At 52.0% G+C, this 24,823-nt stretch overlaps 3 protein-coding genes across 7 annotated transcripts in view; 1 reads left to right on the forward strand and 2 right to left on the reverse strand.

The window, feature by feature from the left end:
* The window catches only part of LOC143834007 (uncharacterized), a 29,587-nt gene extending 25,214 nt beyond the window's left edge, over positions 1 to 4,373 (reverse strand). Inside the window, exon 1 of the mRNA XM_077330482.1 lies at positions 4,297 to 4,373. The gene's annotated coding sequence lies outside the window, so the exon portion shown is untranslated. The remainder of the gene's footprint in view (positions 1 to 4,296) is intronic.
* Positions 1,524 to 23,122, reverse strand: LOC143834169 (uncharacterized). The gene is made up of 8 exons (XM_077330771.1): positions 23,082 to 23,122; positions 21,904 to 22,125; positions 21,050 to 21,522; positions 20,394 to 20,490; positions 19,861 to 19,934; positions 19,561 to 19,687; positions 16,844 to 18,127; positions 1,524 to 2,734 (listed from the first exon to the last, which is right to left on the reverse strand). Exons 3-8 carry the CDS (start codon positions 21,470 to 21,472, stop codon positions 1,554 to 1,556), a joined length of 3,186 nt encoding a protein of 1,061 aa, XP_077186886.1. The 5' UTR covers positions 21,473 to 21,522; positions 21,904 to 22,125; positions 23,082 to 23,122; the 3' UTR covers positions 1,524 to 1,553.
* LOC143833955 (uncharacterized) lies at positions 4,655 to 13,623 on the forward strand. Of its 5 annotated transcripts, none has more exons than XM_077330335.1 (6): positions 4,655 to 4,813; positions 7,181 to 7,653; positions 8,211 to 8,307; positions 8,527 to 8,600; positions 8,775 to 8,901; positions 10,474 to 13,623. In XM_077330335.1, exons 2-6 carry the CDS (start codon positions 7,231 to 7,233, stop codon positions 12,075 to 12,077), a joined length of 2,325 nt encoding a protein of 774 aa, XP_077186450.1. In that variant the 5' UTR covers positions 4,655 to 4,813; positions 7,181 to 7,230; the 3' UTR covers positions 12,078 to 13,623. The 5 variants fall into 5 exon arrangements, with proteins under 5 accessions (XP_077186450.1, XP_077186447.1, XP_077186451.1 ...); XM_077330332.1 differs by lacking the exon at positions 4,655 to 4,813 and adding an exon at positions 5,252 to 5,388; XM_077330336.1 differs by lacking the exon at positions 4,655 to 4,813 and adding an exon at positions 5,252 to 5,388 and having other exon boundaries at positions 10,477 to 13,623.
* Positions 23,123 to 24,823: the final 1,701 nt, after the last annotated feature.

Genomic DNA, 24,823 nt, shown 5'->3' on the forward strand with positions numbered 1-24,823 from the left:
ATCTGGCTAAGGTTTCTGGGGGAAGGGGAATCAGGGCGGTCATCCATCAGGAGGAAGAGCTGGGTGTCATCTGCATATTGGCGGCAACCCAGCCCAAACCTCCGCACCAGCTGAGCCAGAGGGCGCATGAGGATGTTAAACAGAATAAAATATCGGTATTTATTACTGTTAACCGCTCTGAGCCCACTTGTGAGGAGGAACAGCAGGCAACTCAAATGAATAAAGAGTATGCAGGAAAGAGAAAATCCTCCGGGACTCTACAGCACATGTCAAGCAGGGATCCCTGGACCCAAATTCTGGGATAGATCAGCCAGTTAGGAGCAGAAGCACAAGAGGCTGATAAACACCGTTCTTACCCACCCTCAGCTGCACAGGAAAAGGGGCTTAGAAAAATATTCACTTTATTTAGAAGAGTTGGTTCTTATATGCCGCTTTTCTCTACCCGAAGGAGGCTCAAAGCGGCTTACAGTCACCTTCCCATTCCTCACCCCACAACAGACACCCTGTGGGGTGGGTGAGGCTGAGAGAGCCCTGATATCACTGCTCGGTCTGAACAGCTTTATCAGCGCCATGAGCCCAAGGTCACTCAGCTGGCTGCATGTGGGGGAGTGCAGAATCGAACCCGGCTCGCCAGATTAGAAGGCCGCACTCCTAACCACTACACCAAACTGGATCTCTTTACTTGGCAGAAGAGGATTCCACCAGGACTCCATGGAGAAGAGGGATAATTTCCCCCACACATACACCCCCTTTACCAGAACACAACCACTGAAACAGTCGCAGCTCCAAATCCCCGCCTGAAACACGGGATGAGAAAGAACCCGCATCTCGATGTTTAAACCTAGGGATGCCACTCTGTCTTTAACAGGGTTTGTCCCCACCTATAAATGGGAGGATTCTATACCTCACACAAAAGAAGAACTCAGATGTATTCTCACAATAAAGAGCTGATATTAGACTACGATGCGTCAGTTTCTAGGGGCTGGGCCTTTTCCATCATGACTCTGGTTCTGCCACCTTGGCTCTCAGAGGAGAGGGGAGGAGAGGAGGGGAGAGGACATTTTCCTTAGTGATCTTCTAAAAACCTTATAAGGTCTGTTTGTTTGCGGGGGGTCTGAATGGCAGGCAATGTTTAAAGGGGTTAAGGGAAGAGAGATTGTGAGGGTTTGCTGAACCACAAGAGAGAGTAGAATATATACATTTTAATAAAAACTATCCATAAGGAAGACCCAAGAAGCTCTCCCCTTGCAGAAATTTAATCCCTAGTTAACAATTGTCTTCCAGGGTATGTCTGTGTGAAAATGTGTGTGACTTCCATGCCTAGTATGGATTTGAACCCAGAGCCACCCAATCGTAACCAACACTCTGGCTCTTGAACGTAACTGGCCCACATCCAGAAGGTAGGGAAAGCACATTGAGTACAATCATTGGATCAGCTGTGGCATGAAGGGCTGTTCTCAAGAACCCACAAGAATATTTATTTTGTACAGCTTTAGATACAAGTTCCAAAAGACACACCGCACTGACTTTTGAAACATTTAATAAAGACCAGCTCATAAAAACAGAAGGCCAGGCTGACTGAATTTCTCTTCGCACTCCGCCAATTCAAAAGGTTTCTTCACACAGTGATTTTGTTGATGCTGCTGAAGACTGCTACCCCGACTGAATCTGTTCCCACACTCCAAGCATTGAAAAGGTTTCTCCCCTCGGTGACTTTGTAGGTGCTGGTGCAGATTGCCATTACTACTGAATTTCTTTCCACACACTGAGCACTCAAAAGCTTTCTCCCCTGTGTGGGTCCTTAGATGCTTTTGAAGATTCCCCCTCAGACTGAATCCCTTTCCACACTCGGAGCATTCGTATGGTTTCTCCCCGGTGTGGATTCTCCGATGTTCTTGCAGAGCGCCACTCTGCCTGAATCTGTTTCCGCACTCTGAGCATTCATACGGTTTCTCCCCTCTGTGGGTTCGTAGATGCTGGTGAAGGTTGCCACTCTGCCTGAATCGCTTTCCACACTCTGAGCACTCAAAAGGTTTCTCCCCTGTGTGGGTCCTTAGATGCTTCCGGAGACTTGAATTGTGACAGAATCTCTTGCCGCACTTGGAACACTCAAAAGATTTCTGCCCTGCGTGGGTTCTAAGATGCTGTAGGAGGTCGCTACGCCGACTGCATCTCTTTCCACACTCGGAGCACTGAAAAGGTTTCTCCCCTCTGTGACTTCGTAGGTGGTGCTGAAGACTGCTGTTCCTACTGAATTTCTTTCCACACTCTGAGCACTCAAAAGCTTTCTCCCCGGGGTGAGTCCTTAGATGATTTTGAAGATTCCCCCTCAGACTGAATCTCTTTCCACACTCTGAGCATTCGTATGGTTTCTCCCCGGTGTGAGTTTTCAGATGGTTTTGAAGATGGCTACTCTGCCTGAATCTCTTTCCACACTCTGAGCATTCAAAAGGCTTCTCCCCTGTGTGGGTTCTCAGATGCAGTCGAAGACACCCGTGGCGACTAAATCTCTTGCCACATGCCGAGCATTCAAAAGGTTTCTCCCCTGTGTGGGTTCTCTGGTGTCTGAGCAGCTCTACTCTGCGACGGAAGCTCCTCCCACACTCCAAACATTGATGGGTCTGCCTTCCGCTGTGCATTTGCAAGTGGATATTATATTGGTCTTGATCCGGGAAGTTCCTTCCACTCTCCAAAAGGTTGTATTCTTCCTCCACCACCTGAATTACTTCCTGGAAACCCCCTCCTTCTTCGCAAGCAATGGATTTATCCCGCTCTGCAACTGTGGGGCTTCCTTTCTGCCTCGTAGGCCCGCCCTGACTCTGCAAGTCCCTTTCCAAGTCTTCATTCTTTACTGTCACAGGCGATTGAGGATGTGCCTCTTCGTTGTTCCGCTGACCGTCCCCTGCTGAAATAAAGAGATGCCCAGTTAGCACCCATGTAAGGAGACCTGATCTGAAAGAGAGAGAGGACCCTTTGTGTTTCTCCACCAGCTGCAGATGTCCCTGGACCAGCCCTGTGGGTTGGCTTCTTCTGCCACTCTATGTTGTATGCTGAGTTTGCAGCCACCCGAACGCCTGGAGTCCCCCAGCAGAGGTCAGTCCAAGGGCAAACCTCCCCATGACCTACGGTCGCTCGATATTTTGACAAACAAGCTGGGACCACGGTGTTGATGGAGATGGGGTTGAACTTTCCACTCTTGTTATGCTAGGAAATGCTGAGATTCCTAAAGTGCCCATTCCATGTTTAAACAAAGTTCTGTAATATTTTGTCTCTGTCACTTAGCTTGTCTCAATCAGAAGGCGTTGTGAGGAGGGTTTATTTGACCATCTCTTGAAATGCTGCCAAATGGTGCCCATCTTGACGTCCCAGGCTGGCCGATGTCCCAGGCCGATAGAGTGGTTGCTACTAAACCACTGGAGTCGGACGGAGGGCTGGGGGGATCAGATATCACCTTTTAGAGACCTTTTGGGGACCTTTCCAGTGATTTAGCAAAATGGCATAAGGGTGGTCCCAGGGGGATGTGCAAAGGCCATCTAGGCCAACCCCATGCTCAGTGCAGGAGGCGGTTTTATGAAGGATTTGATGCTTTATTATTGTACAGTTTTACTGCTGACTGTATCATTTTAAAATGTTAAGAAGGATGGGGCAGCATATATAAACAAAACATTACTTTGTAATTATATATTTTCACAGGCCTTCTAGAAGGCTCAGCAAACAATGTCTACCTGTCCACATGTTTACTGACACCCCCAAATGTTATCGATCAATATGAGTAGCCATATTGTTTGTTTATTTGTTGGGCTTATAGCCCGCAGTTCTCAGACAACTTCACGTGGCGGGTCACAAATAAAAACCCCATAAAATACCCATTAAAACCCAGTTAACTGCAATAGAACAAAAAAAACAAGAGATGGGAAAAACATAGCCTTCCTTAACAGGAAGGACCTTGCAGGGGGGGACACTAAGCCGTGCCAAGATATCAAGGGTCCCCATACCATCGGCTTTAGCACTGGCCCCGGCCATACACCTGGCAGAAGAGCTCCGTTTTACAGGCCCTACGGAAAGCAGAAAGCTCTCTTCTAATGCTAGGGAATCCCCCTCCCAAAGCAGCCCTTTTCTCCAGGGGAGCTGATCCCTGTCGCAGGGAGATGAGCTGCAATTCCGGGGGATCCCCAGGCCCTACCTGGAGGCTGGCATCTAGAGGCGTCACACCTGGGGGCGGTTCCACCTGCTGGAGGGGGGGGTGGGGGCTCTTCTCGGCCTGGGGGTAAACCGGCTCCCCCTCCTGCTCCTTACCGGGGATCCCAGCCGAGCTCACAGCGGCGCGATCCTGCGCGGGTCGCAGCCCTCCTCGCGAGCAGGGAAGGGCCAGCCTGCCCTCCTCCCCCTCCCCGTCCCCGGCCGCGCCCTGCAGGTGGGACCCGCAGAGACACCCCCCCTGCAGAGCAGGCCCTCCGCGCGGCTCCCGACCCTCCGCAGGATTCCCCCCCAGCCCCGCCGGATCCCCCGAGAGAGAGAGAGAGAGAGAAGCCGGAGGAGCCGCGGGTTTCTCTCCCCCTCCCGCCCCCCGCAGCCGGCCTAGGAAGCGCCGCTCGGTCCCTTTAACCCTTCCTAGTCCGTGCAAGGGAGATTGTCACACACACACACACACACACACACACACACACAAGGCCTCCTGGTTTGCACTCCTATGGCTTTTCTTGAGCAGCCCCCAACAGGTCTCCGGATCTCCTTCTCGCTGAAGGATTCTGCTTACACATGAAAGCCTCCTTGCAGCTGGAATAAAAAGAAAAATGTCGGCTTTACAGTAAAGGTAAAGGTAAAGGTATCCCCTGTGCAAGCACCGGGTCATGTCTGACCCTTGGGGTGACGCCCTCCAGCGTTTTCATGGCAGACTCAATACGGGGTGGTTTGCCAGGGCCTTCCCCAGTCATTACCGTTTACCCCCAGCAAGCTGGGTCCTCATTTTACTGACCTCGGAAGGAGGGAAGGCTGAGTCAACCTTGAGCCGGCTGCTGGGATCGAACTGCCAGCCTCATGGGCAGAGCTTCAGACTGCATGTCTGCTGCATTACCACTCTGCACCACAAGAGGCTCTTAACTTTACAGTAAGAATTTGTTAAGCTGAAAAAGTGACCCTGGACTCAAACTTTTCCCTGTTCTCTGAGCCGCCGGCGGACCCTCCTTCGGGTCTAGGGCGGCCGTGGGCGGGATTGCTCCCGAGGAGTCCCATTGACCCGCAGCCGGCGCCGCTGGCTGCAGCCGGGAGCTGGAGCCAGGGTTGGGGGCGTGTAGATTTCTGCCCGGCAGGGCAAGGGTTAAAAGGACCAAGCGGTTTGCTAGAGAGGCCGAGCCCGGAGGGAAGCTAGTGAAGAACGGCTCCCTTCCTGTGCGTGGGTTTTTGGGGGAGGGGAGGGGGCTTCTTTCTGCATTGCAAAGAGAGGAGGGGGGGGGAGTGCAGCTCTGCAGAAGCAGGTGACGTCCCGGGAAGGTCTCCTTGCAAGTAGGAGCTGGGAGGAGGGGGGGAGGCATTGGGGATGGGGATGCGGCTCCCGGCAGAAGTGCCTGCGGAGATCTGCTGCAGAGAATAAAGAGCTTCCAAAGGCAGGTGGGAGAGATTCGCGGAGACCTTCAGCCATAGCTGCCGGCCCAGGTGCCGGAGGGGAACCTCCACATTCAGAGGCACTCAACCTCTGGATCCCGGAGGCAACATCAGAGGAAGGGCCTGGGCCAGCAGGTGTCGTGGTTAAGAGCGGCGGCCTCTATTCTGGAGAAGCGGGTTTGATTCCCCGCTCCCCCCCCCCATGCAGTCAGCTGGGTGACCTTGAAACAGTCTCAGTTCTCTCAGAGCTCTCTAAGCCCCACCGTCCGCACTGGGTCTCTGTTGTGGGGAGAGGAGGGGGAAGGTGTTTGTAAGTTGCTCTGAGTCCTCTTTGGGCAGTGAAAAGCAGGGTGCAAAATCCAGGTCTTCTTCTGTGCCCTTTTGTTTGGCCATCCTGAAGAACTGGTTAGGGAAGCCAGCCTCCAGGTGGGACCTGGGGATCAGCCAGAGTGTCAGCTCATCTCCAGACTACACAGATCTGTTCCCCTGGAGAAAATGGATGCTATGGTTATCTTACCCCCAAGGTCTCCGTCAAGGTCTCTGTTTCCTCCAGACTCTGAACCCAAATCTGCAGGAATTTCCTAACCCGGTTCGGGTAATTCTTTTCCAGCCCCCCCATCCCCTGCCATTAGCCATTGGGGAGGGGGGGGGGACCTGGCAGCCCTAGAACTGGTTGGCCACTCTGCAAGCCAGGATGCTGGGCTAGATTTAGTGTATTGAGAAGTCCATACATTACCCCCCTGCTTTTTCTTAAGAGAGATCGCCACACTGGGCAAACAGTTCTGTATTTTTGTATTTATTGAAAATTGGTCATGTTGTATTTTTAGAATTATACCTTTCAATCAATATAAATTAAGATGTTATACATTAAAGTTTATAAAATCTTGAATTGTATTGTTTTACCTGTTGTAACCTGCCCTGAGTCCATAAGGAATGTCGGGCTAAAAGTACGATGATAAAGAAGAGGATTTGTTTTGGTCCCCTGCTTTTCTCTACCCGAAGGAGTCTCAAAGTGGCTTCCAATCACCTTCCCTTTCTCTCCCCACAACAGACCCCCTGTGAGGGAGGGGAGACTCAGAGAGCCCTGATATTAATGAAGAAGAATTGATTTTTATATGCTGCTTTTCTCTACCCGAAGGAGTCTCAAAATGGTTTACAATCTTCTTCCCTTTCCTCTCCCCACAACAGACACCCTGTGGGGTGGGTGAGGCTGAGAGAGCCCTGATATTCCAGCTCACTCAGAACAGCTTTATCAGTGCTGTGACTAGCCCAAGGTCACCCAGCTGGCTGAATGTGGGGGAGTGGGGAATCAATCTCGGCTTCTCCAAATTAGAGGCCGCCGCTCTTAAGCATCCTGGCTTTCAGTAGAGCAATCGCTTATGCCAGTCCTTGTGCTGCATTGACTACTGCAGTTAAGGTAGCTGAATGACCTTGATCCTGACCTGCAGAGCACAACAAGGACCAGCCTTCTGATCCAGCAGGGCCATCCTGGGTGTGTCCTGACCAGCGTGGGTGATGTAGCTCCATTCTCTCTAGCCTGCTTCCTGACCTCTTGCTACGTTCCCCTCTCCCTCTTCAGATCAAGTCATCTTGTTGGAGTCAGAGGCGACCCAATAGAAGGGAGAGAAGATGGAAGTGCAGGACCCAGAAGGGCCAGGAAGTGGCAAGAGACCAAGGAAAGACCTTCATCTCATCCAGGCAGGGGCTGGTGTGGAATTCCGGGAAAGAGCTGGGCCAGAGGTCCTGCATGAGGACGCCGGGATCTCGGATGAACACCGCCAGCGATTTCGGCAGCTCTGCTACCAGGAGGCTGAGGGGCCCCGAGAGGTTTGCAGCCGGCTCCACGGACTCTGCAGCCGCTGGCTGGAGCCAGAGAGGCACACCAAGCAGCAGATCCTGGACCGGGTGATCCTGGAGCAGTTCCTGGCCCTCCTGCCCCAGGAGATGCAGGGCTGGGTGAGAGGATGCGGGCCGGAGAGCAGCTCCCAGGCGGTGGCCCTGGCCGAAGGCTTCCTCTTGAGCCAGGCGGAGGAGAAGAGGCAGGCCGAGCAGGTGAGGGAGCTCCGTGAAGTTCCTTCAAGCTGTGATCTTTGACCTCAGCCTGAGGCCTCCCTGCCCCTCGTGTCTCCCTCCAGGGTTTCTCAGCCAGGGTTTCATGGCACTCTGGGGTTTCTGGACAGCCATGGAAGGGCTTCCTGCGTGGGTGGGAGTTAAGTCATTTTTAATTTGCTAAACATTTATTGGGTGTTATGACCATATATGGTCATGTTGACAGCCCCTCCCCAAATGGCCAAGGATGGGTGCTGGAGGCAGCAGGAAGGGGAGGGGCCCCAAGTGGGCGTGTCCTCAGCGATGCTTCCCAACCATATTCTGCATGATCGCACCACTTCTGGGGTTTCTGGAAGTCTGAAACATGTTTCAGGGGGTTCTCAAGGGTAAGAAAGCCGAGGAAGGCGGCCCAGACACCGGACCCCGGAAGAAGAGAGCCCTGCCTCTGGTTCTTCCTGCTGCGGCTGAAGCAGCTCTGTTGATCCAGGCCGGGGTGAGGCTGGGAATGGGGCAAGATTCATCTCCTGGGTCTTCAGCATTTCTCCTCTTGCCTGTTTCAGATGGAGGGACCACCTGTGAAGACGGAAGCAACATTCGCTGAGGAGGAAAAGCAGAGGGCACAGGCCCCGGAGGGTGCCCCAGATGCCTTCTCACGTGGTAAGGGTGCCTTCTGCCCAGATTTGGGCCCCTTGTGGGGATGAGGAAGAAGAGTTGGGTTTTGTACCCACACAACACAGAGTGGACCTCTTGGGGGGGGGGTATACCGATTTGTGGGAAACAATTCCGTTCTTCACACGAATTAAAATCTGCACGAAGCAGGCGTCAAACAAGCCAGGGGGCTAACAGCCTTGCTTCCACCGTTGTCTCCCCTCCCAGGCAACGAAGGCATCATGGTGTCGATCCATCGTCCTTGCGGAGGAGTGGGAAGGGGTGCTGCCCCTGCAGTCCAGGTAGGGGAGATGCACAGGGACAGCCCGAGCCCCCCCCTTCTTTCTCAGGAGGGCTTTGCTGAGCGCCCCTCCCTTGACCCCTGCCGAGCTCTACGCCCTGCCCCCTCCCAGAAGGCCCCCTTCCCGAGTGCGGTCGCGGTCCCCGACGCGGAAATCTTTTCTTTCTTCTTCCAGTGCCCCGTTTCCTTTGAGGAGGTGGCCGTGTCTTTCACCGAGGCGGAGTGGGCCCTGCTGGATCCGGCCCAGAGAGCTCTCTATGTGGAAGTCATGCTGGACAACGCTGGGAGCGTGGCCTCTCTGGGTAAGGACAGTCCAGTTTAAGGGACCAGCCTCCGAAAGTAGAACTTGGCACATCCAGCTCCCTGTTTCATTTGCTTCCCATTAGTTTTGCAGCCTGAAAAGGGGCCTGTGCTGAGAGCAGCTGGAGATGGTGGAAGCTCGTGCCGGGAGCCAAGATAATTTCATCCAGGGGGGTCGGGGAAGGGAAAGTAATTCCCATGAGCAAATGCTGGCATGGGCTCATGGGAATTGTAGTCCATGGACATCTGGAGAGCTGCAGTGTGGCTACCGCTGGTCTAGATGCTCTTGTCATTTCCCAAGCTCTTCTGCAGCATCCTATGTCATAGATTGCGTCAACCTCTGCTATATTTCCACCGTCATTCCAACGCATGTGCATGGACAGTATGACAGCCGTTGCTTGCAGAGATTGTTCTTTTTTTGGTTTCTTCCACTGAAGAAAAAAAGAGAGCCAATTTGGGAGAGCCAGTTTGGTGTAGTGGTTAGGAGTGCGGACTTCTAATCCGGCATGCCGGGTTCGATTCTGCACTCCCTCACATGCAGCCAGCTGGGTGACATTGGGATCATCAAGGCACTGATAAAACTGTTCTGACCGGGCAGTGATATCAGCGCTCTCTCAGCCTCACCCCCCTCACAGGGTGTCTGTTGTGGGGAGAGGAAAGGGAAGGCGACTGTGAGCCGCTTTGAGCCTCCTTCGGGTAGAGAAAAGCGGCATATAAGAACCAGCTCTTCTTCTTCTTCTGATAGCTCTAGTGTGCAGACCCCAAATAGAATGTCCACTAGACTGGAAAACCTTTTATGATTTTATTCACCTGCAGAAGGTGGGTTGGTCCCGAAAGAGCCTGTGTGTCGAACAACTTATCTTTGTTCCATGAAATTATATAACTTTACATTGGAGGCAGGAGAAGGTGATGCCTGTACAGATCAAGCCAATAACCTAAGGTCTCCACCCTTTGCACATCCCCCTGGGACCACCCTTATGCCATTTTGCTAGGTCACTGGAAAGGTCCCCAAAAGGTCTCTAAAAGGCGATATCTGTTCCCCCCGGCCCTCCGCCCGACTCCAGTGGTTTAGTAGCAACCACTCTATCGGCCTGGGACATCGGCCAGCCTGGGACATCAAGTTGGGCACCATTTGGCAGCATTTCAAGAGATGGTCAAATAAACCCTCCTCACAAGGCCTTCTGATTGAGACAAGCTAAGTGACAGAGACAAAATATTACAGAACTTTGTTTAAACATGGAATGGGCACTTTAGGAATCTCAGCATTTCCTAGCATAACAAGAGTGGAAAGTTCAACCCCATCTCCATCAACACCGTGGTCCCAGCTTGTTTGTCAAAATATCGAGCAACCGTAGGTCATGGGGAGGTTTGCCCTTGGACTGACCTCTGCTGGGGGACTCCAGGCGTTCGGGTGGCTGCAAACTCAGCATACAACATAGAGTGGCAGAAGAAGCCAACCCACAGGGCTGGTCCAGGGACATCTGCAGCTGGTGGAGAAACACAAAGGGTCCTCTCTCTCTTTCAGATCAGGTCTCCTTACATGGGTGCTAACTGGGCATCTCTCTTTATTTCAGCAGGGGACAATCAGCGGAACAACGAAGAGGCACATCCTCAATCGCCTGTGACAGTAAAGAATGAAGACTTGGAAAGGGACTTGCAGAGTCAGGGCGGGCCTACGAGGCAGAAAGGAAGCCCCACGGTTGCAGAGCGGGATAAATCCATTGCTTGCGAAGAAGGAAGGGGTTTCCAGGAAGTAATTCAGGTGGTGGAGGAAGAATACAACCTTTTGGAGAGTGGAAGGAACTTCCCGGATCAAGGCCAATGTAATATCCACTTGCAAATGCACAGCGGAAGGCAGACCCATCAATGCTTGGAGTGTGGGAGGAGCTTCCGTTGCAGATCAGAGTTGCTCAGACACCAGAGAACCCACACAGGGGAGAAACCTTTTGAATGCTCGGCATGTGGCAAGAGATTCAGTCGCCACGGGTGTCTCCGACTGCATCTGAGAACCCACACAGGGGAGAAGCCTTTCGAATGCTCAGAGTGTGGAAAGAGATTCAGGCAGAGTGGCGCTCTGCAAACACATCAGAGAACCCACACCGGGGAGAAACCATACGAATGCTCAGAGTGTGGAAAGAGATTCAGTGTGAGGGGGAATCTTCAAAAGCATCTAAGGATCCACCCAGGGGAGAAAGCTTCAAAGTGCTCCGAGTTCGGAATGGGATTCAGGCAGAATGGCACTCTGCAAGAACATGGGAGAACCGACACTGGGGAGAAACCATACGAATGCTCAGAATGTGGAAAGAGATTCAGTCTGAAGGCATATCTTCAAAAGCATCTAAAGACCCACACAGGGGAGAAAGCTTTTGAGTGCTCAGAGTGTGAAAAGAAATTCAGTACGAACAGCAATCTTCACCAGCACCTACAGAGTCACAGAGGGGAGAAACCTTTTCAATGCTCTGAGTGTGGGAAAAGATGCAGTCGGCGTAGCGAACTCGTGGAGCATCTTAGAACCCACACAGGGCAGAAACCTTTTGAATGTTCCAAGTGCGGGAAGAGATTCTGTCACAGTTCAAGTCTCCAGAAACATCTAAGGACCCACACAGGGGAGAAACCTTTTGAGTGTTCCAAGTGCGGCAAGAGATTCGGTCACAGTTCAAGTCTCCAGAAGCATCTAAGGACCCACACAGGGGAGAAACCTTTTGAGTGCTCAGAGTGTGGAAAGCGATTTAGGCAGAGTGGCAGCCTTCACCAGCATCTAAGGACCCACACAGGGGAGAAACCTTTTGAGTGCTCAGAGTGTGGAAACAGATTCAGGCAGAGTGGCGCTCTGCAAGATCATCAGAGAACCCATACCGGGGAGAAACCATACGAATGCTCCGAGTGTGGAAAGGGATTCAGTCTGAAGGGAAATCTTCAAAAGCATCTAAAGATGCACGCAGGGGAGAAAGCTTTTGAGTGCTCAGAGTGTGGAAAGAAATTCAGTAGTAATGGCAATCTTCACCAGCACCTACAAAGTCACAGAGGGGAGAAACCTTTTCAATGCCTCGAGTGTGGGAACAGATTCAGTCGGGGTAGCAGTCTTCAGCAGCACCTACAGAATCATTGCGAGAAGAAACCTTTTGACTTGGCGGAGTGCGAAGAGAAATTCAGTCAGCCTGGCCTTCTGCTTTTATGAGTCAGTGCGGTGTGTCTTTTGGAACTTGTATCTAAAGCTGTACAAAATAAATATTCTTGTGGGTTCTTGAGAACAGCCCTTCATGCCACAGCTGATCCAATGATTGTACTCAATGTGCTTTCCCTACCTTCAGGATGTGGGCCAGTTACGTTCAAGAGCCAGAGTGTTGGTTACGATTGGGTGGCTCTGGGTTCAAATCCATACTAGACATGGAAGTCCCAGACATTTTCGAACTAACATCCCCTGGAATACAGTTGTTAACTAGGGATTAAACCTTTCCAAGGGGAGGGCTTCTTGGGCCTTTCTTATGGATAGTTTTTATTAAAATGTTTAGATTCTGCTCTATCTTGTGGCTCACCAAATGCCCACACCCCTCTTCCCTTGATCTCTTTAAACACTGCCTGCCATTCAGACCCCCTCAGAATCTTCCACAAACAAACACCTTGTAAGGTCTTTAGAAGATCACCAACGAAAATCTCCTCTTCCCTCCCCTCCCCTCCTCTCCTCCCCTCTCCTCTGAGAGCCAATTTGGCAGAACCAGAGTCATGATGGAAAAGGCCCAGCCCCTAGAAAATGACGCATCTTAGTCTGCTTGTGTGCCTAATATCAGCTCTTTATTGTGAGAAGACGTCCGAGTTCTTCTAGAGACAGAGTGGCATCCCTAGGTTTAAACATCTAGATGCAGGTTCTTTCTCATCCCGTGTTTCAGGCGGGGATTTGGAGCTGCGACTGTTTCAGTGGTTGTGTTCCGGTAAAGGGGGTGTATGCGGGGGGGGGGGAAGTATCCCTCTTCTCCATGGAGTCCTGGTGGAATCCTCTTCTGCCAAGTAAATAAAGTGAATATTTGTCTGACCCCCTTGTCCTGTGCAGCTGAGGGCGGGTAAGAACGGTTTTTCTTGTGCTTCTGCTCCTAACTGGCTGATCTATCCCAGAATTTGGGTCCGGGGATCCCTGCTTGACATGTGCTATAGAGTCCTGGAGGATTTTCTCTTTCCTGCTTACTTTTTATTCATTTGATTTGTTTCCTGACAAGTGGGCTCGAGGCCTTTTACAGTAACAAATACCCATAAAACCAATATATGTAAAGAAATTAGGTTATTTTTTTTCTGTAGAGGCCCCAGAGGGTTTTATAGCATCTAATGTCTTTCTTGGTACCCACTGAGAATTTTTAGAGGGTGGGTGGGAATTTGTGGGACTGAGAGCCAGCATGGGGTAAAGGATTTAATGTTGAATAATTGTCCGGTTTTACTACTGACTGTATGATTTTACAATGTTGTTAACCGCCTCGAGTTAAGAAGGATGGGGTAGTATATAAACACATTACTTTATAATTTATTTTCACAGGCCTTCTTAGAAGCCTCAGTAAACAGTATCTACCTGTCCAAATGTTTGTATGATTATTAGTGCAGATTGTTTCATGTGTGGTTCGTAAGTTCCATGTAAACCGCCCTGAGCCTCCGGGGAGGGCGGCATATAAATATAATAAATAAATAAATAAATAAATGTTTACTGACACTCCTAAAGGCAGGGGTAGTCAAACTGCGGCCCTCCAGATGTCCATGGACTACAATTCCCAGGAGCCCCCTGCCAGCGAATGCTGGCAGGGGGCTCCTGGGAATTGTAGTCCATGGACATCTGGAGGGCCGCAGTTTGACTACCCCTGCCTAAAGGTTATCGATCCATATGGGTAGCCATATTGTTTTATTTGTTGGATTTATAGCCCGCCATTCTCAGAGACTGACTTGTGGTGGGTCACAACAAACAATGCAACAATAAAAACCCAATAAAATACCCATTAAAACCCAGTTAACTACAATACAACAAAAAACCAAGAGATTGCAAAAACATAGCCTTCCTTAACAGGAAGGACCTTGCGGGGGGGGGTCGGCATGGGGGGGGGACACTAAGCTGTGCCAAGATATCAAGGGTGCCCATGCCATCGGCTTCAGCACTGGCTCTGACTGTAAACCTGGCGGAAGAGCTCCGTTTTACAGGCCCTATGGAAAGCGGAAAGCTCCCTGAGGGCCCGCACTTCCCCCGGGAGCTCATTCCACCAGGTAGGGGCCAGGACTGAAAAGGCCCTGGCTGAGGCCAGGTGAGCAGATTAGTCTTTATCAGTAGAAAAGAGCAAGGGCCAGATCAAGATGGGTAGCCGTGTTACTGTGTTTGCAGCAGAGAGAGCCGAGCACCAGGCTGCTTAAAGAATAAAATAGTTTACACTGTGAAGAGAAACATGTATGTACAGAAAGAGAGAGAGAGAGAGAAGAAGAAGGCCTGCAAAAGGGAGCTCTTCCACCAGGCATTTGGCTGAGGCCAGGCCAACCAACCAACATCTGCAGCCCCCCCCCCAGAAACCCACTAAGACTCCTGGATCTGTTCGAGTTACCCCTGCTTATGTCATGTTATACTGTCACCCGGTCTATCAATTAATAATATGAATGTTATTCTATGTATGGTTTCATGTATAGTTTCAGTTATATGTAAACCGCTCTGAGCCTTCGGGGAGGGCGGTCCATAAATGTGAATAAATAAATGAATAAAACAGACCTAACCGTCTAGCTAGCTGTTTTCTCAAAGCATTGCCAGTTCAAGAAAAACCGGACAAAAGAACAGGGCTGAGAAACAAAGAAGGGGGGGTGGGGGGAGAAATCAGGACGGCCTCACATTAAACCCCAGGCTAGAAAACCCACGCGCTCTGGCCGGATCGGGGCCTGCACCTCTGGGCTGGATCCAAAAGAACCTCATTTATCACAACAGGGAAGAAAGAAATTCAAAACACACAAACAGGAAAAAGGTGTTTAAGGGAAACCATGGAATCCTGAGGCTCACATGGCTGCATTGTGAGAACTGACCATTTATTCCTGCTTCCCGCTTCCCACTTCCCGCTGTTTAGCCAGTTTCCAATCCGTGAGGGAATTTGTCCTCTTATCCCATAACTCTGATGTCTGCTTTGGGGAGGGATTTTGTCATTGCCCTGGCTCCAGGCTGGAGACTGAATCAGATTCAAGGTTGACTCTTAATTTTCAAAGCCCTAAACCAGGGGTAGTCAAGCTGCAGCCCTCCAGATGTCCATGGACTACAATTCCCATGAGCCCCTGCCAGCAAATGCTGGCAGGGGCTCATGGAAATTGTAGTCCATGGACATCTGGAGGGCCGCAGTTTGACTATCCCTGGTCCAGACAAACTAGATCCGGTGCCCACGTCAAACGCCCTTCAGCAGATAGAATAATAGAATCATAGTTGAAAGGGACCTCTTGGGTCATCTAGTCCAACCCCTCCCCCCCTGCACAATGCAGGACACTTGCAACCCTATTACTCATCCAGATGGGTTTAGGGTTGGCAGCTCTGGTTTATACTGGGAGACCTTGGGGGCAGAGCCAGGACTGGCCAGGATTTAGGTTGCAGAGAGCCCTCAGTGGAGTCTAATGGTAGGGAATCCCCCTTCCAAAACAGCCCTTTTCTCCAGGGGAACTGATCCCTGTCCCAGGGAGATGAGCTCCAATTCTGGGGTATCCCCAGCTCCTACCTGGAGGCTGGCATCTAGAGGCGGCAGACCTGGCTTAGGAAATACATGGAGACCCCCGCGTCACACCTGGGGACAGTTCCACTGCTGGAGGGTGGGGAGAATCTCTTCTCGGCCTGATATTCCTGCTCGGTTAGAACAGCTTTATCAGCGCCATGGCAAGCCCAAAGTCACCCAGCTGGCTGCATGTGGGGGAATGCAGAATTGAACCCGGCTTGCCAGATTAGAAGTCCGCACTCCTAACCACGACACCAAACTGGCTCTGCTTTACTTAGCAGAAGAGGATTCCACCAGGACTCCATGGAGAATCAACAGGGATACTCCCCCCCCCCGCCTACACCCCCTTTACCGGAACAACCACTGAAACAGTTGCAGCTCCAAAACCCCGCCTGAAACACGGGATGAGAAAGAACCCGCATCTAGACGTTTAAACCTAGGGACCCCACTCTGTCTCTAACAGGGTTTTTCCCCACCTATAAATGGGAAGTTTCTATACCTCCCACACAAAAGAAGAACTCAGACGTCTTCCCACAATAAAGAGCTGATATTAGGCACACAAGCAGACTAAGATGCACCGTTTTCTAGGGGCTGGGCCTTTTCCATCATGGCTCTGGTTCTGTCAGCTTGGCTCTCAAAGGAGAGGGGAGGAGAGGAGAGGAGGGGAGGGGAGGGGAGGTCTTCCTTGGAGTTCTTCTAAAGACCTTACAAGGTCTGTTTGTTTGTGGAGGATCCTGAGGGGGTCTGAATGGCAGGCAATGTTTAAAGAGGTCAAGGGAAGAGAGGTGTGGGGGGGTTGCTGAACCACAAGAGAGCAGAATGGAAATATTTTAATAAAAACTGTAAGAAAGGCGCAAGATGTCCTCCCCTTGTAAAGGTTTAATCCCTAGTTAACAATTGTCTTCCAGGGTATGTCTGTGTGAAAATGTGTGTGACTTCCATGCCTAGTATGGATTTGAACCCAGAGCCACCCAATCGTAACCCAACACTCTGGCTCTTGAACGTAACTGGCCCACATCCAGAAGGTAGGGAAAGCACATTGGGAACAATCATTGGATCAGCTGTGGAATGAAGGGCTGTTCTCAAGAACCCACAAGAATATTTATTTTGTACAGCTTTAGATACAAGTTCCAAAAGACACACCGCACTGACTTTTGAAACATTTAATAAAGACCAGCTCATAAAAACAGAAGGCCAGGCTGACTGAGTTTCTCTTCGCACTCCGCCAAGTCAAAAGGTTTCTTCTCGCAATGATTCTGTAGGTGCTGCTGAAGACTGCTACCCCGACTGAATCTGTTCCCACACTCGAGGCATTGAAAAGGTTTCTCCCCTCTGTGACTTTGTAGGTGCTGGTGAAGATTGCCATTACTACTGAATCTCTTTCCACACTCTGAGCACTCAAAAGCTTTCTCCCCTGTGTGGGTCCTTAGATGCTTTTGAAGATTCCCCCTCAGACTGAATCCCTTTCCACACTCGGAGCATTCGTATAGTTTCTCCCCCGTGTGGATTCTCTGATGTTCTTGCAAAGCGCCACTCTGCCTGAATCTGTTTCCGCACTCTGAGCACTCAAAAGGTTTCTCCCTTCTGTGGGTTCGTAGATGCTGGTGAAGGTTGCCACTCTGCCTGAATCGCTTTCCACACTCTGAGCACTCAAAAGGTTTCTCCCCTGTGTGGGTCCTTAGATGCTTCTGGAGACTTGAACTGTGACAGAATCTCTTCCCGCACTCAGAACACTCAAAAGGTTTCTGCCCTGTGTGGGTCCTTAGATGCTCTAGGAGGTAGCTACGCCGACTGAATCTCTTCCCACACTCGGAGCACTGAAAAGGTTTCTCCCCTCTGTGACTTTGTAGGTGCTGGTGAAGATTGCCATTCCTACTGAATCTCTTTCCACACTCTGAGCACTCAAAAGCTTTCTCCCCTGTGTGGGTCCTTAGATGCTTTTGAAGATTTCCCCTCAGACTGAATCTCTTTCCACACTCTGAGCATTCGTATGGTTTCTCCCCGGTGTGGGTTCTCTGATGTTCTTGCAGAGTGCCACTCTGCCTGAATCTCTTTCCGCACTCTGAGCACTCGAAAGGCTTCTCCCCTGTGTGGGTCCTCAGATGCAGTCGAAGGGACCCGTGGCGACTGAATCTCTTGCCACATGCCGAGCATTCAAATGGTTTCTCCCCTGTGTGGGTTCTCTGGTGTCTGAGCAACTCTGCTCTGCAACGGAAGCTCCTCCCACACTCCAAGCACTGATGGGTCTGCCTTCCGCTGTGCATTTGCAAGTGGATATTATATCGGGCTTGATCCGCGAAGTTCCTTCCACACTCCGAAAAGTTGTATTTTTCCTGCACCACCTGAATTACTTTCCGGAAACGCCCTCCTTCTTTGCAAGCAATAGATTTATCCTGCTTTGCAACCGTGGGGCTTCCTTTCTGCCTCGTAGGCCAACCTTGTCTCTGGAAGTTCCTTTCCAAGTCTTCATTCTTTATTCTCACAGGTGATTGAGGACGTGCATCTTTGTTGTTCCATTGACCATCCTCTGCTGAAATAAAGAGAGACGCCCAGTTAGCACCCATGTTAGTAGGCCTGATCTCACAGAGAGAGAGAGAGAGAGAGAGAGAGAGAGAGAGAGAGAGAGAGAGAGAGAGAGAGAGAGAGAGAGAGAGAGAGAGAGAGAGAGAGAGAGAGAGAGAGACGGAGACAGAGACAGAGACAGAGAGAGAGAGAGAGAGAGAGAGAGAGAGAGAGAGAGAGAGCCCTCTGTGTTTCTCCACCTCAGGCTGTGAACTCCACCCTGGTTCTCATGCCAGCCACAACACCAGCTGCAGATTTCCCAGGACCAGCCCTGTGGGTTGGCTTCTCCTGCCACGCTAAGGGGGGTCGCAGGGGGAGGTGCAAAGGGAGGAGACCTTAGGTTATTGCCTTGACCTTCTCCCACCTCCAATGAGAAGTTATATAATTTCACGGAACTCTGTTGTTCCACACGCAGGCTCTTTCGGGACCAACCCCCCTGTGACATTTTGTTCTTCTGCAGTTGAATAAAATCATAAAAGGTTTTCCAGTCTAGTGGTCACCCTGTTTGGGTTCTGCACACTAAGCAAACGATCCCAAAAGGCCCAGACCAGGCCCTGGGCTATCAGTGGGAAGAAACCAAAAAAAAAGAACAAACGGCTCCTGTATTCTTATAAGAAATGCATCACGATTCCATACGGTCCATGCACATGCGTTGGAAGGACGGAGGAAATATAGCAAAAGTTGACGCAATCTTATAATGCAGGATGCCGCAGAACAGGCACCCTGAGAGGGAGGTGGGGCTGAGAGAGCTGAGAAGGGGCCACACAGGCCATCTAGCCGCACCCCCTGCCCCATGCAGGATCAGCCTCAAGCATCCAGGAGAAGGATCTGTCCAGCTCCTGCTTGAAGACCGCCAGTGAGAGGGAGTTCCTCACTTCCATAGGCAGCCCATCCCACTGCTGAACTACTTGGACTGTGAATCCCACCCCTCAGCCAATATCTAGTTTCCTACTTTCCCTTCCCTGACACCCCTGGATGAAATTATCTTGGCTCCCAGCACGAGCCAGTTTGGTGTAGTGGTTAGGAGTGCGGACTTCTAATCTGGCGAGCCGAGTTCGATTCTGCCCTCCCCCACATGCAGCCAGCTGGGGGACATTGGGCTCCCCACAGCACTGATAAAACTGTTTTGACCGAGCAGGAATCTCAGGGCTCTCTCAGCCTCACCCACCTCACAGGGTGCCTGTTGTGGGGAGAGGAAAGGGAAGGTGAATGTAAGCTGCTTTGAGAGTCCTTTGGGTAAGCGGCATATAAGAACCAACTCTTCTGCTTCATCATCTCCAGCTGCTCTCAGCACAGGCCCCTTTTCAGGCTGCAAAACTAATGGAAAGCAAATGAAACAGGGAGCTGGATGTGCCAAGTTCTACTTTTGGAGGCTGATCCCTTAAACTGGACTGTCCTTACCCAGAGAGGCCACGCTCCCAGCGTTGTCCAGCATGACTTCCACGTAGAGAGCTCTCTGGCCCGGATCCAGCAGGGCCCACTCCGCCTCGGTGAAAGACACGGCCACCTCCTCAAAGGAAACGGGGCACTGGAAGAAGAAAGAAAAGATTTCCGTATCAGGGATCGTGCTGCACTCGGGAAGGGGGCCTTCTGGGAGGGGGCAGGGCGTAGAGCTCGGCAGGGGTCAAGGGAGGGGCGCTCAGCAAAGCCCTCCTGAGAAAGAATGGGGGGGCTCAGGCTGTCCCTGTGCATCTCCCCTACCTGGACTGCAGGGGCAGCACCCCTTCCCACTCTTCTGCAAGGACGACGGATCGACACCATGATGCCTTCGTTGCCTGGGAGGGGAGACAACGGTGGAAGCAAGGCTGTTAGCCCCCTGACTTGTTTGACGCCTGCTTCGTGCAGATTTTAATTAGTGTGAAGGAGAACAGAATTGTTTCCCACAAATCGGTATACCCCCCCCCCGAGAGGTCCACTCTTGTGTTGTGTGCTCTGCAGTATTCCCTTCTCTCCTGCCCCTAAGCTTCTGTCCAACATGTTGCAGTGGTCAAAAGCAGAGGCCTCCCATCTGGAGAAACAGCTTTGATTCCCCCCTCCTCTTCCACCTGCAGCCAGATGGGTGGCCTTCTCTCAGGGCTCTCTCAGCCTCACCTACCCCACAAGGGGGTCTGTTGTGGGGAGAGGAAGGGCAGGCAATTGTAAGCTGCTTTGAGTAGTGAAAAGTGGGGTACAAAACCAGACTCTTCTTCCTCATCCCCACAAGGGGCCCAAATCTGGGCAGAAGGCACCCTTACCACGTGAGAAGGCATCTGGGGCGCCCTCCGGGGCCTGTGCCCTCTGCTTTTCCTCCTCAGCGAATGTTGCTTCCGTCTTCACAGGTGGTCCCTCCATCTGAAACAGGCAAGAGGAGAAATGCTGAAGACCCAGGAGATGAATCTTGCCCCGTTCCCAGCCTCACCCCGGCCTGGATCAACAGAGCTGCTTCAGCCGCAGCAGCAAGAACCAGAGGCAGGGCTCTCTTCTTCCGGGGTCCGGTGTCTGGGCCGCCTTCCTCGGCTTTCTTACCCTTGAGAACCCCCCGAAACATTTTTCAGATTTCAAGAGACCCCAGAAGTGGTGCGATCATGCAGAATATGGTTGGGAAGCATCGCTGAGGACACGCCCACCTGGGGCCCCTCCCCTTCCTGCTGCCTCCAGCACCCATCATTGGCCATTTGGGGAGGGGGGGTGTCAACATGACCATATATGGTCATAATACGCAATAAATGTTTTGCAAATTAAAAATGACTTAACTCCCACCCACGCAGGAAGCCCTTCCATGGCTGTCCAGAAACCCCAGAGTGCCATGAAGCCCTGGCTGAGAAACCCTGGAGGGAGACACGAGGGGCAGGGAGGCCTCAGGCTGAGGTCAAAGATCACAGCTTGAAGGAACTTCATGGACCTCCCTCACCTGGTCCACCTGCCTCTTCTCCTCCGCCTGGCTCAGGAGGAAGCCTTCGGCCAGGGCCACCGCCTGGGAGCTGCTCTCCGGCCCGCATCCTCTCACCCAGCCCTGCATCTCCTGGGGCAGGAGGGCCAGGAACTGCTCCAGGATCACCAGGTCCAGGATCTGCTGCTTGGTGTGCCTCTCCGGCTCCAGCCAGCGGTTGCAGAGTCCGTGGAGCCGGCTGCAAACCTCTCGGGGCTCCTCGGCCTCCTGGTAGCGGAACTGCCGAAATCGCTGGCGGTGTTCATCCGAGATCCCAGCGTCCTCATGCAGGACCTCTGGCCCAGCCCTTTCCCGGAATTCCACACCAGCCCCTGCCTGGATGAGATGAAGGTCTTTCCTTGGTCTCTTGCCACTTCCTGGCCCTTCTGGGTCCTGCACTTCCATCTTCTGCCCCTTCTATTGGGTCGCCTCTGACTCAAAAAAGATGACTTGATCTGAAGAGGGAGAGGAGAACGTAGCAAGAAGTCAGAAAGCAGGCTAGAGAGAATGGAGCTACATCAACCACGATGGTCAGGACACACCCAGGATGGCCCTGCTGGATCAGAAGGCTGGTCCTTGTTGTGCTCTGCAGGTCAGGATCAAGGTCATTCGGCTACCTTAACTGTAGAAGTCAATACAGCACAAGGACTGGCATAAGCGATTGCTCTATTGAGAGCCAGGATGGTTAAGAGCAGCGGCCTGTAATTTGGAGAAGCCGAGTTTGATTCCCCACTCCACCACCACCTGCAGCCAGCTGGGTGACCTTGGGCCAATCCCAGTTCTCTTAGAACTGTTCTCAAGAACAGTTCTCTCAGAGCACTCTCAGCTCCACCTACCTCACAGGGTCTCTGTACAGAGGAAGGATGAGGAGGCAATTGTAAGGAGGCAAGCCACTCTGAGACTCCTTTGGGCACTGACAAGCAGGGTTCAAAAAAACAGCTCTTCCCCTTCCTCCTCTTGACATTTCCTCTGTAGGCAGGAAGCGTCAGGCAGGATTTTCTCCAGCAGCTCACAGAAGGGAACAGGGAGAAAGCGTCAGGCAGGGTTAGGCGCAGGGGCTGCTGGGATGAACAGGAAAGCAATTGTGTTAAGCTTTTGTGCCTCTGAATCAAATGCTTTTAAAAAATGTTTATTCAATAGCATCGGAGACTTAGAACGGGGCTGCATTTGATTCCCATTCAGGTAGGCGACCCCCCCCCCAATATCCTCGCCAGTATCCACAATGTGTTTATTAAACACCCCGAAAGAGGCTCCCTCTCCACAAACGTAAAATGACAAGCAGCAGAACTAGGGTTTCATACATTTTTTCCCCTTGTATTTAAGTCACTGATTATTTCCTCCCTCCCAGAGCCAGCGTGGTGTTTGGGTTAAGAGCTTCTAATCTGGCGAGCCGGGTGTGATTCCTGGGTGACCTTGGGCTAGTCTCAGTTCTCTTAGAGCTGCTCTCACAGAGCAGTTCTGCCGAAAGAGGTCTCAAAGCGACTTCGGAGCACCTTCCCCCTCCTCTCCCCACAGCAGACACCCAGTGGGGAAAGCGGAGCAGAGAGAGCTCTGAGGGAACTGAGGCCATTCCAAGGTCACCCGGCTGGCTGCCTGGGGAGGAGGAGCGGGGAATCAAACCCGCTTCTCCAGATTAGAGGCCGCCGCTCTTAACCACGACACTTGCGGGCCCAGGCCCTTCCTCTGATGTTGCCTCCGGGATCCAGGGGTTGAGTGCCTCTGAATGTGGAGGTTCCCCTCCGGCACCTGGGCCGGCAGCTATGGCTGAAGGTCTCCGCGAATCTCTCCCACCTGCCTTCGGAAGCTCTTTATTCTCTGCAGCAGATCTCATCAGGCATTTCTGCCGGGAGCCGCATCCCCATCCCCAATGTCTCCCCCCCCTCCCAGCTCCTACTTGCAAGGAGACCTTCCCGGGACGTCACCTGCTTCTGCAGAGCTGCACTCCCCCCCCCCTCCTCTCTTTGCAATGCAGAAAGAAGCCCCCTCCCCTCCCCTCCCCCAAAAACCCACGCACAGGAAGGGAGCCGTTCTTCACTAGCTTCCCTCCGGGCTCGGCCTCTCTAGCAAACCGCTTGGTCCTTTTAACCCTTGCCCCGCCGGGCAGAAATCTACACGCCCCCAACCCTGGCTCCAGCTCCCGGCTGCAGCCAGCGACGCCCGCTGCGGGTCAATGGGACTCCTCGGGAGCAATCCCGCCCACGGCCGCCCTAGACCCGAAGGAGGGTCCGCAGAGAACAGGAAAAAGTTTGAGTCCAGGGTCACTTTTTCAGCTTAACAAACTCAAAGTGACAGTCTACTGATGTAAAATGATTTTTACTATATATTATATTCCCTGTCATTTAAGGAGTTCATAGTCTGAGGAAGAGGGCTTGCACTCGGAGGCTCATGCCCTGAATAAATCTTTGTTGGTCTTCAAGGTGCGCAACTGGACTCTGATTTTCTTGTGCAAAGGATAAGAAGAAGAAGAGTTGGGTCTTATATGCCGCTTTTCTCTACCTGAAGGAGGCTCAAAGCGGCTTACAAGTCGCCTTCCCATTAAGCACACAAAAGCTGGGGCTCTTCATGGCTTTTCGACATTTTCATGCCCGAAGGGGTGGGGGGTGGACTGGGGACTCCACGTCAAATCTGCAGGTGACACCAAACTGGGAGGAGGAGTGAAGGCTCCAGAAGACAGAGAGGATTCAAGAGGATCTGAACACACTGGGAATGTGGGCAAAGGAGAAGAGGGAGCTCTATAAGAAGTGCACCCACGCTGGGGCCACAAATATGAGAAGCAGGCTTCCTGGGCCTGAAATACAGTTCAGGGGAGCAGTGTGGGTGGGAACAGATCTTGGGGTGCTTGTGGACAGGCCACACCACAGGGCTGCACTAGAAGAACAAGAGTTGGTTCTTCTACTCTGCTTTTCTCTACCAGGAGTCTCAAAGCAGCTTCCAATCACCTTCCCTTTCCTCTCCCCACCACAGACACCCTGGGAGGTGGGTGAGGCTGAGAGAGCCCTGAGATTCCTGCTTGGTCAGAGCAGTTTTCTCAGTGCCGTGGGGAGCCCAAGGTCACCCAGCTGGCTGCACATGGGGGAGCGCAGAATCAAACCCAGCTTGCCAGATTAGAAGTCCACACTCCTAACCACTACACCAAACTGACTCTCCAGCTAGCCTGGAAGAGGGCTGCCTATCTTGCTACAGCCCCCAGCACCTTGCCATGATCACATCTGGACAATGCTACTGCAATGCACTTTATACAGCTCACATCAAAATCTGTTATCATGCTTGCAGTTCCCAGGCTGAATGTGAGGGGTTGGCTCGGTCCCCCCTATTTGCAGGACTGCGTCACCCGCTCGGCTTTCCCAAGAGGCTCCTGCAGATGCCACCCTCAAAATGGGCAAAAGCAACCACTGCCCCAAATTGACCATCTGCATCCTCTGTTTAAGGAGCAGCCCCTCTGAGGGAAGCTGCCACTTTCCTGGCTTTCTGCAAACTATACAAAACTGGAATCGTTCCGGAGGGACTTTCTATCGGGCTGCACATGAACAAAATGGCTCAGAAAGAAACTTGGGTTCTTGGGTTTGGGACCGTAGTTTATACCACTGTCTATAGCTCACACTGCCAGTTGTTGTAAAGGGGATGGGGCTAGAAAATTTCCCATTGTTTAATGCAGGGGTAGTCAACCTGTGGTCATCCAGATGTCCATGGACCACAATTCCCATGAGCCCCTGCCAGCATTTGCTGGCAGGGGCTCATGGGAATTGTAGTCCATGG

Source organism: Paroedura picta, chromosome 3 (assembly GCF_049243985.1).
Source record: "Paroedura picta isolate Pp20150507F chromosome 3, Ppicta_v3.0, whole genome shotgun sequence".
NCBI classification, from domain to species: domain Eukaryota; kingdom Metazoa; phylum Chordata; class Lepidosauria; order Squamata; family Gekkonidae; genus Paroedura; species Paroedura picta.